Source organism: Hippocampus bargibanti, linkage group LG07 (genome assembly GCF_051943395.1).
Source record: "Hippocampus bargibanti isolate YZ-2025 linkage group LG07, ASM5194339v1, whole genome shotgun sequence".
In the NCBI taxonomy this organism is placed as follows: domain Eukaryota; kingdom Metazoa; phylum Chordata; class Actinopteri; order Syngnathiformes; family Syngnathidae; genus Hippocampus; species Hippocampus bargibanti.
The window spans coordinates 18,694,606-18,714,546 of NC_142740.1; the positions used below are offsets into that span (position 1 = coordinate 18,694,606).

General features: G+C 39.1%; 2 protein-coding genes across 6 annotated transcripts; both read left to right on the top strand.

The window, feature by feature from the left end:
* Positions 1–564: 564 nt before the first annotated feature.
* On the top strand, positions 565–12,066 carry atcaya (ATCAY kinesin light chain interacting caytaxin a). 3 transcript variants are annotated; one of them, XM_089001564.1, is made up of 14 exons: positions 565–1,130; positions 1,553–1,652; positions 2,718–2,790; positions 4,079–4,137; positions 4,217–4,465; positions 4,696–4,869; positions 4,962–5,064; positions 5,148–5,279; positions 6,662–6,748; positions 8,072–8,170; positions 8,320–8,355; positions 8,434–8,490; positions 8,600–8,660; positions 9,099–12,066. In XM_089001564.1, exons 4-13 carry the CDS (start codon positions 4,101–4,103, stop codon positions 8,631–8,633), a joined length of 1,008 nt encoding a protein of 335 aa, XP_088857690.1. In that variant the 5' UTR covers positions 565–1,130; positions 1,553–1,652; positions 2,718–2,790; positions 4,079–4,100; the 3' UTR covers positions 8,634–8,660; positions 9,099–12,066. The 3 variants fall into 3 exon arrangements, with proteins under 3 accessions (XP_088857690.1, XP_088857687.1, XP_088857689.1); XM_089001561.1 differs by lacking the exon at positions 2,718–2,790; XM_089001563.1 differs by lacking the exons at positions 565–1,130; positions 1,553–1,652; positions 2,718–2,790 and adding an exon at positions 2,124–2,351 and having other exon boundaries at positions 9,099–12,065.
* Positions 12,067–12,692: 626 nt separating this feature from the next.
* mibp (muscle-specific beta 1 integrin binding protein) lies at positions 12,693–19,335 on the top strand. Of its 3 annotated transcripts, none has more exons than XM_089000890.1 (8): positions 12,693–12,850; positions 13,928–14,018; positions 14,734–14,782; positions 14,939–15,113; positions 16,149–16,220; positions 16,308–16,414; positions 16,550–16,635; positions 18,280–19,335. In XM_089000890.1, exons 1-7 carry the CDS (start codon positions 12,825–12,827, stop codon positions 16,633–16,635), a joined length of 606 nt encoding a protein of 201 aa, XP_088857016.1. In that variant the 5' UTR covers positions 12,693–12,824; the 3' UTR covers positions 18,280–19,335. The 3 variants fall into 3 exon arrangements, with proteins under 3 accessions (XP_088857016.1, XP_088857017.1, XP_088857015.1); XM_089000891.1 differs by lacking the exon at positions 18,280–19,335 and adding an exon at positions 17,559–18,266 and having other exon boundaries at positions 16,550–16,596; XM_089000889.1 differs by lacking the exon at positions 18,280–19,335 and adding an exon at positions 16,772–16,994.
* Positions 19,336–19,941: the final 606 nt, after the last annotated feature.

The following is a 19,941-nucleotide window of genomic DNA, read 5'->3' on the forward strand; positions in this document are numbered from 1 at the left end:
TTTTGGGGATTTGTGTGGGAAATATGTGACTATGAAGGATGATGGCCCCCATTTTAAAATTGCTTTCAAACAATATCTGCTAGAATTTGAAACGAAATAACCCTTTAAAATTTGTTTTAAGCTGAAAAAATAGCAAGGGATTCCACTTATTTGAAATTAAATTTCCTAAAAAAAATTTCCTTCACCTATGCCTATCATAATTAAAAACGCAATGCGCATGTCAGACTTTGGTTGTCTGTCAATATTTGCCTTGCAATTGACTGCCGAGCAGTTCAGTTTTCGTCTCTTTCGTATCAAGTCAGTTTGGAAAGGCTCCAGATCACCAATGACACCAATGAGAATAAATGTTACAGAAAATGAATGGATGGATGGATGGATGGATGGATGGATGCATACTTCTCAGTCCGCTGCATTAGGTCCAAAGATGATCTGATTGGCTGAGTACACTGGAAGTAAGCATCTTGAATAATAAATGTGTGCAGATGGGATTTGAGAGATGGGGCAGTGGGTGTGAAAGAGACTTGGGTGGGAGGGGAGATAGGGATGCTGTTGCCAGGAAACACTCGAGACATCGAGAAACACTGACAACTGCAGCGCGATTATTCCTGAGATCAGTGTTTCAAGCCGCTTCAGGATTTAAAAAAGCTTTTCAAATTGAAAAATTGAGTCACTAAAAGTAGGGTCAGGAAAAAGGGGATATTTTAAGCCAGTCGATAGAAAAGTGACGAGATCATGATGCCATAGCCGATACACTCTGATTGAAGAAATTCGATGGGCACATTAAAGCTACTAAGAGGCAGCTCGTCGACACGCTCTTCACAGCCAGTATCTTCCCAACAAAGGTGGACAGAAGCGAAGGAAAGGAAACGAAGCGGGTGGGGGTTCACAGCACAGAGAACTGAGGTGCCCCCTGTCTTCAAGCACCTGCTGCTGGACAGCGACTGACATTGAGGACACTGTCTGTGCGTCTGCGCATGAGAAGTAGCGCAGAAGGAGACACATGCATTTGTGTCAGTTTGGAGGATCAACACACATTTTTGCTCCCATGATCGAGAAGGAAGGACATACTGTATATGCATATGGACAGAGAGACGATCTAAAAAATTTGAAGAAGACCTCCACGATCTCATGTGAGTATTGTCATCGACATCATACCAGGTGCTGAGATGACCTGATTCGAAACTCAACTGTTCTAGGTCAGAAATGGAATCCAGATTTGAGATGAAGAATTTACTGCTATTCATATAGCCACATTTCACAAACACAAGCCAATTGGCATTCCTTTTTGGCAATGTAAGCCTTCTTGTGCATACTGTCTCCCCGCTGCATTGGGTGGAATCAGCAAAGTGAAATGATCAAATTGGATTGACGATGTTTGTATGTTATGTTAATTGTTGTAAAGTATGAATTGGCTGAATTTTATCCAACCAAAATAGCACACAGTTTCTTTTTAAATTTAAATATGACATGTCTTCAATGGAGCTGGCTAACTAATTCCTCACAGTTTTTTTTAATATGTTGTTTTTATAAACATGTCTGCTTTTATTATTAGGCCCCTGATCACCTTCTTAAGGGATGGGCACTACAGAGGCAACCCTAAGAATGGAGAGCATGGAGGTGAAAGATGAGTGGCAGGATGAAGACTTCCCCAGGTGAGACACAGCATACTGCTACTTTGTACTGGTCAAAATCCTCTCGCTCTTCTTGCGTGACAACATTTGTGTGTGTTGACATGCATGTCATATTTGTCACTGTAAGACTTCTTTGGGCAGAAGTCGAAATAACATTATTTCCAAGCAATAAGGAATATATTTTCCTGTACTGTACACAATAAATATAATTATTCATGATGATATGTTTGGACTGTCAACTTGAAATGCCCTTTTACAAACCATACTAAAAAATAAAAATAGATTGGCCTCACGTGCAAGCAACAAACAATACAGTAGGCATAGGTAAAAGAAATGCAGAATAATGTGACACCATAATTGGAAAAATTTTTATGCAACTCTTAATTGTGCAAGTATTCGCAATGATTTGATTGGACAAACATGTTATGTCATGATACAAAGCTTGGTGCACAGAACGCTCCTCCTTCCTCCTGCCTCAAGCTGAGAGCAGGTGCGATACTCTGTGAATGGTGTGGGGATGATCATGTGACGCAGCAGAAGTCATCGATCCAAAACACAACACAATGGTGTCAAATTTTACTGGGTGACAGAATGAGAAGGATAAATAAGATGCAGCAGATGCTCTACCTTTGAGACGTGCAACACCAGACAGGGGATGAATTGGAAAAACGAACAAGACATTTGACGTCCAATATACTGATTTGACATCACGTTTATAAGGTAAGCATTGACATTGCTTGATATTCACATTGCGGTTTGAAATGTAGGGCTCATTTTACAAAGGGGGAAGGGTGAGGTAGAGGTTGTTAATCGGTGGCCCAGAGGGAAGTGCTCACCATTCTACAGCAAAAGGGATGATGAAGCATACGCAGGAATGCAGTACATGTGGAAACGTGCTGCATTACTGGTACAGAGTCTGTGTTCATATTTTGCATTGTTTACAAATGTTGAAATGGTTCACGTGGTTCTGTGTATCACAGTCCAGACATGCAAAGTGTTTCGGGCTGCACTCAACGTTTTCTTACCCTTAAACTGCATTTTCTGTCTTCCCCCTTCTTTCTGCCCCTCCTCTGATCTGCCTGGCAGCCTTGTCATCTTCATCTGTCCCCTAGAGAGAAGTTAATTACCATCCTCTTCTTCGGGCTCCAATTTTTTTGTGGTGAGACGGATTAGTGGCCAAACTATTGTTTTAAATGGTCCATTTTAATCATCTACAGTGCTTCTCCGTGACAAAATGTTGGTATAGCATGCATATACAGTAAAGTTTCGTTATATCGATATCGGTTATATCGATAGTACTGCTTATTACGATACTATTTCTATGAACGCAAGGAGAAAATTTAAATGCCGCAGGATCGGATATATCGATAGTCCAGTTATATCGATATGTTTTCCGACTCCCGAGAATATCGATATAACGAGACTTTACTGTATTAGGTACAATATTTGGTATACAAGCACGGTTACTTGAGAGTTCTGTACAAATTCACTATCAAAAGTTATTTTCAAGTTATTTTCAAGGCCTTAATGCTAAATTTTGATAGTTACTATCTTCTTCTTCTTCTTCTTCTTCTTCTTCTTCTTCTTCTTCTTCTTCTTCTTCTTCTTCTTTCCTTTCGGCTTTTCCCTTCGGGGGTCGCCACAGCAAATCAATGTCCTCCATTTAACCCGGTTTTGTGCATCATCTTCTCTCACACAGCTACCTTCATGTCCTCTTTGACCACATCCATAAACCTCCTCTTTGGTCTTCCTCTCTGTCTCCTTTAAATCAAACTTGTGAAATTCAATGATGCTTGCTGCAGTCCGAACCAAAATTTCAAATTGTTCCATGTAAACCACAATAACACAAGTGATTATTCTTGACTTCAGATTTCAAAACTAGTTATTCATTCATTTGTTGCATGTTCTGTATGTAATATGTGGAGGAGATGAAACATTCTAATGGTTTCCTCAAATTCGTAACGGCTATCGAGAGGAAACCGTAGCTTCAACGTGACCCGCGGCAAAAAAATGAGTTTGACACTCCTGGTGTTGAGGTATCCTTAAAGACTCATACTTTGGTCCTGATCAAAACTATAGCATTTTGGGGCAATGGTGGAGGTTTGTGCTAAACTTGAGTACACCAAGCAAATTTCAAACAAAAAGTGCAACTGATCTTTTTATTTTTCTTGTCAGAATATACAGTATGACCATGCTGAATCAGAATCAGAAAGCCTTTAATTGTTCCACAATGGAGAAATTTGCAGTGCACAGCAGCAATTTCAAAAGGGGAAGAGGGGTGAAAAGATAAAAAACAAGATATTGTAAGCATAATAAAAATGTCATAAGACAGGTGTATACTGTAACTGTGCAAAAAATGTTTAATCAAAAACTGTACATAGCGCAAGTAAAAAAATCATTTTTTAACTTGAGTTTTATACATTAACAGTCTGTTATTTGTCCCTCAGACTTTTACCTGAGTACGGAGACATGGACCCTGCATGTGGCCTCACAGACAACAGAACTAGTAGGACAGTCATTAAGGACCTCTTGATTGCTCATTTTTGGAACACGCTTGCATCAACTCTCTTATTTTCACTTCTTAGCCGCTCCCAACTCGCTGAATGTGAGCCCACCGAAAGGAGGTGCGGGTGTATCGTCCTTGCACGGTACACGGCGTACATTGGTTGCCCCGGAGATGACTCTGTCCTTGGACAAAAGTGAGGGATCCCTGCTGTCAGATGACTTTCTGGACACACCTGACGACCTGGATATTAACGTGGATGACATCGAAACGCCAGATGAGACGGACTCGTTGGAATTTATCACCAATGGCAATGAACTGGAGTGGGAAGGTAGGAGGAAAACCTGATGAGTGTCTTGAATATTGGTTTCCGTAAACTTAAATTAGTGCAGCGTTTGGGTTTACTCTGTAGAGTAAGTATGTTTTTTTCTACTCAATTTAAGATGTTCCATTATCATTTCAGCAACACAAAAACACCAATCATTGTCATTTATCTTGTGGATATTTATTATTTTTTAAAAAGTATAATAGACAAGAAGAAACACAATTTTGTCATTCCAGATGATACTCCAGTTGCCTCAGCCAAAGCGGGTCCGACTGGTACTACAGGAGACTTATACGAGGATGTAAACACCAACAATGGACACCTGTGGAGGACGGTGATCATTGGAGAACAGGAACACAGGATTGACATGCAGATAATCCGACCCTACCAGAGAGTCATCACACATGGAGGTGTGCGAGGATTGAGTGGGGAATGTTAAGTGAGTCATCTGCTTTGTAATTATGGTAATGTTTTTTTTTTTTTTTTTCAAAACTCTCCTCAGGTTATTTTGGGGAAGGCCTGAATGCCATTGTTGTCTTTTCTGCCTGCTACCTGCCTGACAACAGCATCTCGGAGTACCACTACATCATGGAAAACCTCTTCCTGTGAGTCGACAATGAGTTATAGAGTATTATTTTATAATAGTCAATACAAAAACAAAAAGAATCACCCTGGCCTGCTCTTCCAGGTACGTGGTGAGCAGTCTTGAGATGCTCGTAGCTGAAGACTACCTAATAATCTATATGAATGGAGCCACACCAAGGAGTAAGATGCCTGGAATCAGCTGGCTCAAGAAATGCTACCAGATGATTGACAGAAGGTGGGAAAGAAAAATATTAATTAAATGGATGAAGACAAACATCTTGTCCAGGCGCTTTATTTTTTCTCTTCAGTAAATTATAGTTCCCTGGTTATTTCAATTTTTATCGGTTCATTCTTGTTAGTGTGGTTCTGCATGGTAGGAATCTGAGAAGCAGGGATGCAAGGCAGGAGCGCTCTAGAAAAGGGATTCCATTTTAAATTAAGGCACACTCCTGGAAGGAATCAAAAACAAACCAAATAAAATCCACAAAAATGATTAAAAGTAACAACCACAGCTAACCACAAAAGGAAACAGCAAAACAAATGACTGACAGAAACAGCAAAATATGAACCAAAATGACAGAACATTGCAGGAGTTTCTGAAAAACTACAGAGTCATTTGGCAACACAAAATGCCTACTTATTTCAAACCGATAAACACTTTAAGGCAAAAATTAGTGCATCCAAAAGATAGGCTGCCAAATGAAAAACAAAGTAATGTACTTTATTCAATACATTGTAAGAATGATAATTGTAAAGGGCAATACATTGGGGAGACTAAACAAATTCTCAAAAAAATACTTTATCAGGATCGCATGGATAATACTAGTGGGCCTCAATCGGCAGTACATATGCACCTAAAAGCTGACAACCACTAATTTGACGACAATGAGGTTAACATTTTAGCGAAAGAAAATAGATGGTTTGAAAGGGGAGTAAAAGAAGATATTTTCATAAAACAGCAAAATCCTTCATTAAACCGACATGGAGGGGTGAGGTTCAAATTGGATCGTTCGTACAAGAGACTGCTTAAGCAACTTAGGCTTAGTTACGCTGATGAGGTGATACCAGAGCAAATGGGGCAATCAGGCCAGTCGTAGACCTCATACTCAGGTAGGACAATAGAAGCAATCAGTCAGGACAATAGAGGTAATGAGTGGAGCCGCAGTGAGTAGTCCTCCTCTCCCCCCAACCTGAGAGCAGGGACCAATCATAGCAGAGTCCGGCACCGCCACGTCTGGACAGTATATAGGGCTGAAACTACCAGTAAGACTTTAGTTCGCTGACGAAGCATCTTGGATAAGAAGCGAAACGTCCGACACCTTCAAAGAAGTACAGATAACGGCTAAAGAAACCTTTTCATCGACAAAATGACAGAAAGAAACCATGAACTAAATACAATAAACAACTAACAACAAAAACACAGATCATGACACTTCTCAGTTACGATGTGAACTCACAGCATTCAAAGAGAATGAGAAAACAATATATCAAATGCTCTACCTTTAGAAAGATATCTGAAGACCTGTTGGTGTCTAGCGGTGAATACCAATCAACTTTGCCCATTCAAAGAGAACAGTAAGATATTTGAGTCTTTCTTTTTCTGTGTTTTGATGACAGGTTGAGAAAGAACTTAAAGTCTCTGGTCATTGCTCATCCTACTTGGTTCATACGCACCGTGTTGGCAATTTCCAGGCCCTTTATCAGGTGAGGCAAGTCAATATGGACCGAAAGTTAATGCTAAAATTTACAAAAGTACAGTGGGGCCTCGGTTTACGAACACCTTGCCTTACGAACCTTTCAGTTTACCAACGTTAAATTTATGAAAATTAAACCTTGGATTAAGCGCTACTTTTCGCGATACACACCCCCCACCACGACTGGCGAAGTAATCTTCAGCGGAAGAACACCAAAGCACACAACCGAACAGCGCCCCAGCCGGCCTTCCTTTCCACACCCCCTTTCTATGAGTGTACACGTCGATCGTCTTCAACGATAATTTTGCTGTTATGGGACCTAAAAAGACCCCACCACAGGCTCGTGTTCAGCTGAAGACGACACAAAACAAAATTACAGTCGAGGAGAAGGAGATCATTCAGAAACACAAACGAGGTGTGCGTTTGTGGCGTCACAGGTGCGCACCGCGGCTTTCATGTGAATCTCAGCCTGACACATTTCCCACTCTGTGTGTCACTTCCCTGCGAGTAACTTTCTACCACCATTCTACAAATAAAGAGCCCGGTACCGATATGCTAAGTCCACCATTGCTACTATCCTTCGTAACAAAGCTTTACACAAAGGCGTTATTCACGTGACTAATGACACCGAACTTGTCACGTGCGAGTTGACAGCTGGGGCGGGGCCGCTGGTTCTGACCTCCGCCAGCTGATGTCAATCCCCTCATCACCGATACTGGGACATTTCAACGAGTCGCTGTCACCTCACCAGTGACATGATTACGACGCCTCGCCAGTCAGTGACTTGGACTTGCCAGCACAAGAGTTTGCTTCGCCCAAGGTGATTGTTAGCCGCGATTGCGTAAGTTTGTTGCTTTCCGGGATCGCGAGTTTTTTCACCCCCGCGTGCCATTTTATTTTGCCTAGCTTGATAGGCTGGGTTGATTGCCCCGGCCCGTCTTCTTTTGGCGCGTCATTCCGGGTCCGTGGAATCATCGGACTCGCGCCTTTTGTTGTAATAAAATCTCTGCCAGCACCTACGTCTCTGCCGCCTGCTTCGGGATCCAACCCCTTTTATTCACGTTCCGACGAGTCAGCTATCCTTTTCACGCATGGAACGTGACAGTATCATTGTGTTCAGCTGATAGAAAAGGGATACACATTCTGTCTGGGAAGCAATTAATTTCGTAAACTAAGGCCCCACTGTATTTTAGAACATTCTTATTTTAGGTGGTGGCTTTTAGTGGTATGCGGAAATCTGGTTCAATGCATATCAAAGTATATTGGTAAAAATTTTGGTACTTTATATGCCATTCATTTATTGACTATGTAATTCGCTTGCTGTCATTTACAGTGTGAAGTTTATGAATAAGATCCAGTATGTTCACAGCCTGGATGAACTGGCATTAATGGTCCCTATGGAGCACGTACATGTACCAGAATGTGTTAAGCAGTAAGTTTTCTTTGACAGTAAGTCGCGAAAAAGAGCCCTAAATGTGATTTCCGAGTTTTGAGCAGTTACAGTCTTACATTAACTCTGTCATAATTTGGAAGTGTCCTGACAGGATTAAATGTAAACAGAACACATTTGACTCATTGCAGGTTTGACGAGGAGAGGATTAAAGCTTGCAAGGAGAGGTGAAGTTTTACAATTCTTGGTGTCTCACATTATGCACATGCTACAGTATTGTTTCAGGTCATTTTTAATGTGTGTAGAATGGAGCAAGAGGAGGTGGAGCAACGGTCAGTCCCAGTCAAGAAAAAGTCAGACAGGTACTGTTTCGAAGTGCTTTCCACTCGCTGCAGATTTTCAAGTACAGTATTGAACACTATTTTGATATTTTTTTAAAAACATCCTCACCGGATCTTCCTCTTGTTGCAGGCCAAAGTCAATGATTGTCGAACAGGGAATATGAAAAGGGAAAAAAGTGTCAAATTAAAAGGTAATATGACATGTCATTATATAATTAAAATTATTAACATTGATGTTATCCCATGAATTTGGAATGGATTTGATTTGATTGGGATTTCATACACAATAAAATCCAATACGACAGCTGAATCAAAACACATTTTCAAACCAATATAATTTCATTAAAGCAATCGGAGTGGTATGAGTTTGACAATATATATTGTGTTATGGTATGATGTTTATTAGTATGGTATTTATATTTACATTGAATACACAAGGGACCAAAAATGATGTATGATGCGATGAAATTCTCCAACGATGCAAAGAGCCAACAGTACACATTAAAGAATTATTTGCATTAAGGCAGAACTTTTCAAACTTTGCATTGGATCATGTGAGCTTGTCCTATCACCTCTTTTTTGTTGTTTTGTATTTCGGTTTAATTCATTCACACGTTCTTTAATTGCAGAGTGACAATTGGAGCATCCATCTATTCATCGAAGCCTCAAAAACTCAGTGTGCTTCCTCGCGCAGTAGCAAATGCATGATCTCATCTTTCTTCCCCTTTGTGATGAGAGGTGTTAATGTGACATTTACAAAGGAGCTTCCCTTGGACTTAACTGGTGAATTTTTGCACTTTAATCTTCGAACGACTCTGTCATTGAACGACAGATTTCTTGAAGTGAGGTTCTGTTTATCATATGACCAATCAGAAAGTAAACATGGAAGAGAGGTTGGATTAAAAAAAAAAGTGATTTTTGGTGTAAATACTATATTACATGATTTGATTATTCTCCATGTGATTTCATAAGCCTTTCAAGTTCTATCATTTGCTCCACTGACCGGAGAATTGAGAATGTCCATGATGCACCGATAAGCTCATTCCCTATGACCTCCATCTCTACTTTTACTTATTTACCATGTGCCTCTATTGTCTGAGTTTAAAAAGCTGAGATATGTGAACTTATTTTCCTATATTCACTACTTCCAGTTTTGTAATCACATACCCTCTTTTGGTTTGAGGTACAAATAATCACCAATTAAAACAGAACAATTTCGAATAATTCTGTGGAAATGCAAACAAGCATAAAAGAATAACAAACTATCTCACAAAGGTAATGAACACATTGTTTTGCAACCTTCATTGTAATTTCTCCATATTGGGAAATCATACACGTCAAAGATTTAATCTGCAGCCATTTGCACTGTATTTGACAAAATGGGATCATTTTGCCGGTTTTACAACACAAATTAGTGCTTCCTTTCTTCTTCATAGCATGTTTATGAGCATACAAATAGATTGAACATAAAATAGATTAGGTTTAGTGTCACTTAGTTTTGCTCGTTTTGGTTCATTGTATTTTACATACTGTGCTTTTTGCAGGACTTTTCAAAGCACATGCACATTTTGCGGGCTTTTATTTTTATCAACGCAAATTAAATTTGTTACTTTTAATTTCTCAATTAATTACCGGTAAATGTTTTGTGACAATTCAAAGATGATCTTTATTTTGTTTTGTTTAGTGTCTCATATCAAAGTCGTTGATTAAAAATGATGAAAAATAATAATAGCCATAAAAAATTGTCACGTCGCCAAATTCTCTGCTGTTATCGCAATGCTGTGTAGACAAACATAAACTCACAACTCTGCAAAATGATTTTCGTTTTGATCATAAAAGCACAAAATGCATTTGGAATCATGCATTTGGACAGTATCATTGTGTTCAGCTGATAGAAAAGGCTTGGCATGATCTTAAACTTCGATCCTTCAAAGCAGCATGGATGAATTTGTGATGTGCAGGCTTTTATTGAACAGTTCCATCCAGAAAAGACTGTGGCTATGAGAATCATCAACATGATGAATGATTAGAATTAGAATCAGAATCAGAATCATCTTTATTGCCAAGTATGTAGAACACACAAGGAATTTGTTTCCGGTAGAACACGCTGCACTAGTATCGTCGTCAAAAAAACTGCTAAGTGGCACTATACAGTTCCATTTTGGCTACTGTTGAAGAGTTCAAAGAGTTAATGGCTTGGGGGAAGAAGCTGTTTAAATGTCTGCTGGATTGGCTCAGTTTCGTAAGACCTTACAAGTCAGAAAGCAACAAGTGTCAATTAAGAGCCATCAACGACCATCACAAATGTAAATAAAGTGACTTTATTATTCAGTGCAGTGTATTTCTTTCATTACAATTGGATTGGATTGATTGGATTGGATATGCCTTTATTAGTCTCACAGTGGAGAAATTTACATTTCACAGCAGCAAAGTGATGAAAGTGATGACAATACAATAGCACATTTACTATACATAGAATAAGGTATGTTGTGTGTAGTTTTAAGGCTTATAGAGTTGAAAATTATATTTCATGGAGACCTGGGAACGGATTATTCTCATTTTAATGGTTTCCTATGGGAAATCAATGTTTAGGATACACACTTTTAGCCCTGCACACTCTGTCTGGGAACCAATTAAGTTCGTAAACCAAGGCCCCACTGTATATAGTTAGAAGATTAACTCTGCTTTGTATATAGAACTGAATAAATAATCCCTCCCTGAAATATTGTTGGTATTTTGCTTGGAGCTATTTTCCATCTTAATTTGACAATCCAGAGTGAAATGTATTCAGGAACTGTGGCATTAAATAAGAAGATGAATACCAAGGTAAAACTGATTACATAAACTTCAACCAAAGCTTCATTCGGAACTTTTTATATATCGCTTAACAAGACCCATGTGGATTTGAGATAACAGCGAGTCACAGCGAGTCCAGTGACATCACATGGTTATATGACACACACGACACCCTAATCTTGAGCACTCTTATGAGGAGAGGCTTCAACAGCAACCCCCATAACCCCCATGATTGAGACATAATTCACACACTGACACAAATAGAGACATGCTAAAGGGAAGAAGCTAATTTCTGTTCAAAGGTGAGAGGTAAAAGCCAAAATGAGAGAACAGGATGTAAAATATTCCTGTATTCCCACCTATTTTGACCTCTTTCTTTCAATTTTATAAATGACCCGAGCATTACCTTTTGATAAATTTGGCGTTCTGCGGAATTTAATTTGAAGGAGAAGAAACTGATGTACACACTAAATTGTCCCTCAGGGTGAGTGTGAGTACGGGCCACATTCACACCACGATAATTACTAGCCACGAGTGATGGTATCCAGTTCAGGATGTCCCCCGCCTCAAGCCTGAAGACAGCTGAGATAGGCTGTAGCATGCCCCGCGACCCTGACGATAAACTGATCATGAAATGGATTGATAGGTGGATTAAAAGCATGTTGATATTGGAGCAAATTCAATCACCAACTCAAATAATTAACAAGTATCATGAAAAAAAATCCATACATGTAATAATGTTGCTTTTTTGTATGTGATGCTTTGCATCTATTTGCCTCGATGTATGTATAATAAATATCATAATAATTAAAATACAAAGGATATGTAGCAAATGATAATTAGTAATGATACTAACTAATACTAATGATACTGATACATATGTTGTATCAACGGATCAAAATAAACTTATTCAAACATTTTAATATATGGTGTGCTATTATTTTGCTTTGTTTAATTTCAGAATTCCGAAAATATTATTTGTTTCAATGAACTACTCACATCATTGAATGGATCCAAAGTAAAATCAATTTGTACATTTAATAAATAAACTAAGTGTCAGACTTGACTGGGGGTTATTACCATACTTCATAGTTTTTAATAATTGTTAAAATGTCGAGTTTATTGATAAATATTTCCCCTCAAAATTCTGTTATTGATAATATTACGGCTTAGTGTAACTGACGGAATTTTCCACAGTGCTGAAACGTCTACGGGGCTGTAGGGAGCAGATGGAGAGGAATATTACAGTACCGAGAGAATGATCGACATAAACAGGTGCAGAGCAATATGGAAATACAGTGGAATTTCATGGTTTTGATTGGCTTGAGATTCCGTTTTAAAGTCATTTGATTGGCTGAGGAGAGGGCCGACGCTCACGTGCGTACGCTGTGACGTCAGGCGTCTTCGAGGGGATATAAATTCTCGTGGCCCGGGCTCACTCTCAATGAATGAATGAAGTAGTAGTAGTAATTCGTCTACCATTTGGAGTTTCTTTATAACTAGCGGAACATCGCCTTTCTTCATTCGAGAAGAATTACTGACTGAGAAGAGACGAAAAGATGCAGTACGTTATAGGAATTGGCGGGTAAGTCTTTGGAATTGTCACGCAAACCGTCTGATCATTGCAAAATTTAACTACTTAGCCGAAGTCTCGCTTACATGACAACAAAATGACAAACAGTGAGGTACAAACTGCAGTGAGACTACGCATAAACGTATTTTAACCGACTACGTGACTTGAAATGTGAGCGCCCGGCGTTCAGTTGAATGAGCGGGACAGTTCAAAAGTAGCGCGAGACTTCATCCCAAAATGGAGGGAGATTCAAAACACGGACTTCGAAGAAATGGTTCAGACATATCCCTATTTATCCTTTCACATGCTTGACACGTCTTTTTTAAAATGCATTAGAAACATGTTTTCGCTATTCCCTTGTCTAGTAATGCAACTCATAATGCGGCAAAATGTATGGCGCCAAGGAAATTTAGTAACGTAATTCAACGAGAAAATAAGTATGTACAGTCTACCATGCCACCGTCCCAAAGTTGAGGCCACTTTAAAATGTCATTTTCTGTATGTTTTGAGGGGATTTTTTGGTGATGTCTTTTAATGGAAAAAAATCGCATTTCCCTTCTCGCTGGAACGTGAAAACAATGTTTTAGGACGACTTATTTTTATAATAATAATCAATTTCATTTCTAAGCGCCTTATTAGAACTGCTGAAATAAATAAAAATACGAGCTGCACTTGGAAACAGCAGCAGCATTGTGCTAGCAAAGACGAGACGCTACCTAAAAGCATAATGAAACTACGTACATGGTCTGCAGGTTACATTAAATGTGAGAAAATGTCGTTTTTTTGAAACACATGCTCTTTCTGGTTTTGGTTAATATTTGTTTATTTTCCCTCCATTTTTGGGAGAAGGCTCGCATGCTAACATTTCAAATGTCCCGCTCGAGTTTTTTTTATTGCCATGCACCTGCCTTTGGTCACACCATAGCTTATTTCGGTATATTACAAAAAATGCATTTTTAACATCTTCTAGGTCAAATATCATAGGTCACTTTGAATCATTTAATGCTTACATTTTGTTTGGCAATACAAAGTGGCTGCATTAAAAACGTTGTCACAGTATCATATGGTTGCACCTCTTCTGTTTTGCAGAGTCACGAACGGTGGGAAAACTACCTTGACTAATAAGTTGGTCAAGGCATTGCCCAACTGTTGTGTAGTGCACCAGGATGACTTTTACAAGGTGAGGTTTAGCAAATCGATTTTTTTTCTTTTCTACCTCCAATCACTTCTCACCAGTTGAATTTAGCCTGCGTGTACCAACATATTTCAAACTCTTTCCACACACCCAACTCCATTGTCATGCTCCCTGCTTATCTTTGCAAGTGCTTTAGCCATACTGTACTTCTGCACTGTCCAGTGGAGCCCCATGTATCGTGGGCATTTTTTCAGAACCACCTGAAATGCGTGAAAATTCATGAAGTAGAGATAATGTAATTTGTTTATATTATTATACCCATCCCACACACATTTCACTTTATTCCTGCACTCTGTATACTTTTCATTGCATGCAGCATCACTGAAGAACTGAGCGTTGGCCATATCATCACATGGTCAAAATAATGACCATTATTTTAGTAATATTCTCAGCTCTTTGGGAACAACAAATATAAAAATGGAAAATTATGTTACAGAATTACATAATTCTTCTTTCTAGATTTCAACTATTAGATCGCTTGTAGTGGACTTCAGTACTGCTTAGAACTGAAGTTCGCACATGCCTGTATGCCACGTAACACGAATTGCAATATAGTGGGGGGAACACTGTACTCAAATATAATTTACTTGAAATTGCCAACAGCATCTCATTCATCTCTTGACGTACTGCACACCCTCTTCAAGTGTTTCGATGGATGTTGAGGTTGCAGCAATGTTTTATTTGGTGACTGTTATTTCAGAAACCCGATCAGATAGAAGTCGGGGGGGACGGCTTTAAACAATGGGATGGTAAGACCTCACTGAAGAGTGCCAGTCCCTTACGACATTATATTGTTAAACCTCTAATTGAGTCCTGTCATTTGGACAGGTCAAAAACAATTACCCTTACAATTCTTTTTTCGTCTTTGCTCAAGTACCATTTCTGTCTGCAATGTTATTCTGCAGTGATCACAGCTTTGGACATGGAGGCCATGACCAACACCATCAAAGGATGGCTGGAGAATCCAGTGAAATTTGCCCGTTCGCATGGTGTCCCGTCGTCATATTCCCCCAATGTGACCGACCCTGATGATCAGATCCACATTCTGATTGTGGAGGGCTTCCTACTCTACAATGACCCGTAAGTATCGATTGAGATGAGCTTTATTGGATGTATCTATCCTCTCATGTGCTGAAAACCCCATTGATTGGTTTTGCTCTGAGTAATAATTAGACATTAGACAGGTGTTCGGTGCCATCTTATAATACCCTGGTGACAAGTAACGACTTGTGGAACTAGTTTTATGAATGACCTGTGATAGTTTAAAAACAATTTGGTTTGCGCACAAAGAAATTCCAACAGAAATTGCCTCCATTACTGAACTATATTCCAATTGTATTGGATTTACCTTTATTAATCTCGCAGTGGAGAAATTTACATTTCACAGCCACAAATGTATGAAAGAAGTAAGAAAACTAAATACACGGAAAGGCAGCTCGTCTCGCGGCGCCATCTTGAAGTCAAAAGAACAAAAAAATAAACTACATCACGAATTAAATTGTAATCATTCTTGGCATTAATCAGAATAGTTGTACTTGTGCTGACACAGTATAAACGACCATAGCTTCACCCATCACGCGGCAAACAAATGGGCCGGACAATGAGAGGTTCTACCTTTTGGCCGTGGTATGCGAGCAAGGCTTCATGCTCAAATTAAATCTTCCTTGTATGCAACATGCCACTGTGTGACCAGACGTCACGGGTTATAGTCACCGTTCGTTTCAATGGCAAACGTCGCCTCAATTTATCAACTGAGTCGTGGAATGTATTGAAATGAATTGTTGAATTATACAAATGACACATCTCAATTGAATGACAAGCTTTGTATGATTCACCACCCATTTATTTGATTATTTATGTATTTATTTTAATTTATGTAACCACTGCCATTGAAGTGCTGTTTTTATTCTCAGTGGATAAATGAGCTTAGGATGAGCAAGCCGTTGCTGGTGTCACATGCTTGATTTCAAATCTGTCTATGCATCTCGTGGATGCACTGCTGCAGCGTGAGATAATGTTTGTTCAATATGAATCCAACGATAAGGAGTGCAGACACATGCGCACTTCTAACATGCGTCAGTGTTGTTAATCACCTTTCCACGTGTGCTCCTGCAGACAGCTGCTGGATGTTTTTGACAAGTGCTATTACATCTCTATTCCCTATGAAGAGTGCAAAAGAAGAAGAAGGTAGCTTGTTTTATTCACATTTCAAATCCTGAAATCAAATTCTGTGCCAATCATTTCCCCAAAAATAAAGTATATTTTTGTTTTCAGTACAAGACAATACACACTCCCAGATCCTCCTGGTCTGTTCGATGGACATGTTTGGCCAATGTACCTCAAGCACCGCAGGGAGATGGAAAACAGCTGCTTAGATATTGGTAAATCTGGCAGGAATCTTTATTGTTTTCTCTCTTTTTTTCCTGCACCACTATTTATGAACTCAATATTTAAGCTGCTCACCATTAAGCGTCCTTTTAGTTTTATGTTAATGGTAGGTCGTCTTCGTTTCACAGAATACCTGGATGGTTTGAAATCTAAAGAAGAGATCTACAACCAAGTGCACGAGGACATTCAAAACAACCTCCTTAATCATTTATAGGTGAGATCACTGCCTCAAGCTACTAGAGTTCTGCCACCAATCTTGAAAGAAGTCAATGGTTGAAGAGGGGATGCATGCAATTTCAAAATGGTTTTGCATTGCAAACTGTCTAACATTCAGTTTTTGATTTCTTCAGCATGAAGACAACACTCCAATGCTGTACAAAGACTTGTAAATAGGTCCAAATATTTAATTTTTTTAATGAATTTTATTTTGTTTTGTTTTTTAATGCAAGAATTCATATTAACTTATCAGTTTTGTCTTGATTGATGTAATGTTTTTTTAGCTATTATTCACGCCAAATCCCTTTGCGGGCCAATCACATTTTTCTTCTTCCAATAAACATGGATTCATGTTGAGATGATCAAACATTGTCATTCTTTTATCTTAAGCACAAATAAATTGGAGATTTTTGTTTAAATATCAAAGAATAAATTTCGCCTAAAAATTGTGGTTTTCATGTTTTGATGCATATTATAACTTGCAACCTGGCTTTGTAGGTTCTCATTTGTTTCACCCTTTCAGGGACTGAGGTTACTCCAGTCAACAGCCTTAGGAAAACGCAAGGACATGATATTCTAATATGGAAAATGGGAAATTAGTTTCATCGTCAAAATACTAAAAAGATGTTATTCATGTAAATTATTTCTCACAATGAGTGAGTTTTTTTCTTAACACGACTAGTTTTCTGCTAAAAAAAATGCCAGCTTGATAATTTAGGACCAATTAGAAATAGGTCATTTGAAATTTGTTTCCACGTGTTCGCTGAATCTATTGTTTTGTAACTATAAATTATAAAAATCAGCTACGTCTAACTTATCGCATGTTTTTTTTTTCAGTGTGAAAAAACGTACAGAATAAAAAGTTTTGTACATGGCTGTAGATTGATTGGTTCCCATCACTGATGTCACCCAATGACAGCAAAATATCTCATGGTTTAGCCATGTGGAGCCATGCACATCTTCTCAGCCCCGGCCAGCACCCGCCCTGATTTGTCTCGTGGGTTATTATTTATTTATTCTATGCAGGTGGTCCTGGTCCCCATTAACAACGAAAACGGGAGTACTGTACAACTGGAAGACCTGTATTAATTTGGATATAAATATGTACGCTACATTGAAACATAATCTCAAAATTAATAGCAGATTTTAACAATCATATTTACAACAGACGTGTATATAATACTAATTAATGAAGTTAAATAATATAAAATGTGTGTAATTATATGAAATGAACCAAGCCACAGTATAGTTAGATGACAGATGAGTGTAAAAACATGAGTAAAGTTAAAGGTCAATCCCTTTAATCATCAAGCCAAGATGACTTTAAAATGTATTGAATGGAATGGAAGACATTGAATGTTCTGAACTCGTGTCCATGCCAGTGTTCTCGTGAGCATGCTGCCAAGAGAAGTTGGCATAGTGTGAATGTTGTGTAATTTTCCATCGCTTATGTCACATATTGAATCAACGACACCTCTACCAAATGCAGCAGCTCACCTCAAGTACGTGTCATAGGTGTGTTTATTATCGGCAGTCATAATTCAAACAGTATTCCTCACATCAGTTCTGGCTTGGCGCAATGTGGCACATGCATGTCTTGTGGAAATGGAGTGACAAGGGGATTGTTGTGACGCCCTAACAGGTGGACACGGTCGGAAAATGCCCTGGCTTGGCTTCCCGGTGCTAAAAGTGACAGCAGAGTGAGTGAGTCTAACCTTCAGACGAGCACATGCTCACGTTTAAAATCTCATCAAGTACACTCAAACAAAGTAAAGTCATCAAGGTTGCAACCTATACATGTCACTCACTTGTATGTGCTGCGTTGAATAGACACTTTTATTGAATACTACACCACAGTGAGTGGACCCTCGGACTAAAGCGCATTCACAAAGAGGAACAACAATAATAACTCAAGAATATAGTTTATCCGTATGTACTATGCATGTCTATGATGGATGGTCATTTGAATTCACTTTTTGAGAACATAAAAATTTTGCACTTGCAGCCAGTGGAGAGCCGCGCATTTCACACGTAGGCCTTCAGTCGTGCTACATCTCAATCAATCCAACCCATAACTATTTTATGATTGTACAACCTTTAGTCCACTAGAGGGTATACGTTAGCCAGGAAATACGGTCTGCGAGAAGGCTTTGGTGTCGCCAATTCGAAATCTGATTGGTTAACACAACAGTTTTATCGACACTTATTTGATTCTACAGAGCGCGCATAACTGTTCCTAAAGGCGTCCAGGAAGATTTCTGACCCTGGGAACAAATGATGGCTTAAATGTGATTGGTTAAAGGCTTAAACACGAAAACACACATCTGGAAGCAGCACAACAGAGGAAAAGCAATGAAAGGAAGCTGAAAGACAATTTGGAATTATTTAATAAGAATTCTTGGACAAAATAAAATTAACATCAGTCTGCGATTCAGATATTTTAAGGCAAGCAGAGAAGGCCTTGCAGGCCCTGACGGTCCACCATCGCTTGTAGCTATGGAGAGTCGCCAGTATTTGAACGCACGACCCTCAAACACTAAGATGGATATGTTAATGAGTCCATAATATCTGCATTTACACTAGTGCAGGTGCTGAGAACGTATTGTTTATTCTTGAGAACATTTTTGTCTTCCCCTTTAATTTTGGAGAACCTTGCGGAGAAGGTTCCCGAATAAATTTGGTTTCCATTTGACCTTTTTATGGTCTGACATTCCAGTCTCTAAAGCGTGTTTGAGCGTCACTCATTGATGGTATCGCATTACTCCATGTGAGACGTGCCAGGAGTGTGAGTACAAGACGGAACAATGAGAAGCATCCCGATATAGTGGAGGAATCATGCTCATGTGGTCACAGACGACCACGAGACCACTGCCTGTCTGAACCTTGTGATTCAACCATGGCAGGACGTGTCCCAAGTACTCCTGTTGCTCACACTTGGTGGATTTATATTTACAAATTCTTTACAGGCTATGAGTGGTTAACACCACACGTGTTGATATATTTAGATATGTACTTTTGTTGTCCTGGTGGAGGAACAGACCCTTGTGGTTTCACACAATGTCCAGATTCCAGACCTCTTGTTGGGCCTCTCCACTTTCCAAAAAATAATTGCTCATGTGGCAGGATGGTCAAGTGGTTCACTCCCAATTTTCTGCTGTAATAAGTCAGTGTTGTTTTTTGTGATGTGTCTTGCTATTGGCTGACAACTGTCCGTGATGTCCACCCCGTCTCTACCTTTTTCCATTTAATGAGACTTCACCTTTGGGCAGGTGCTACAGAAAAGGTAAGGGTGGGTTTGCTAGTG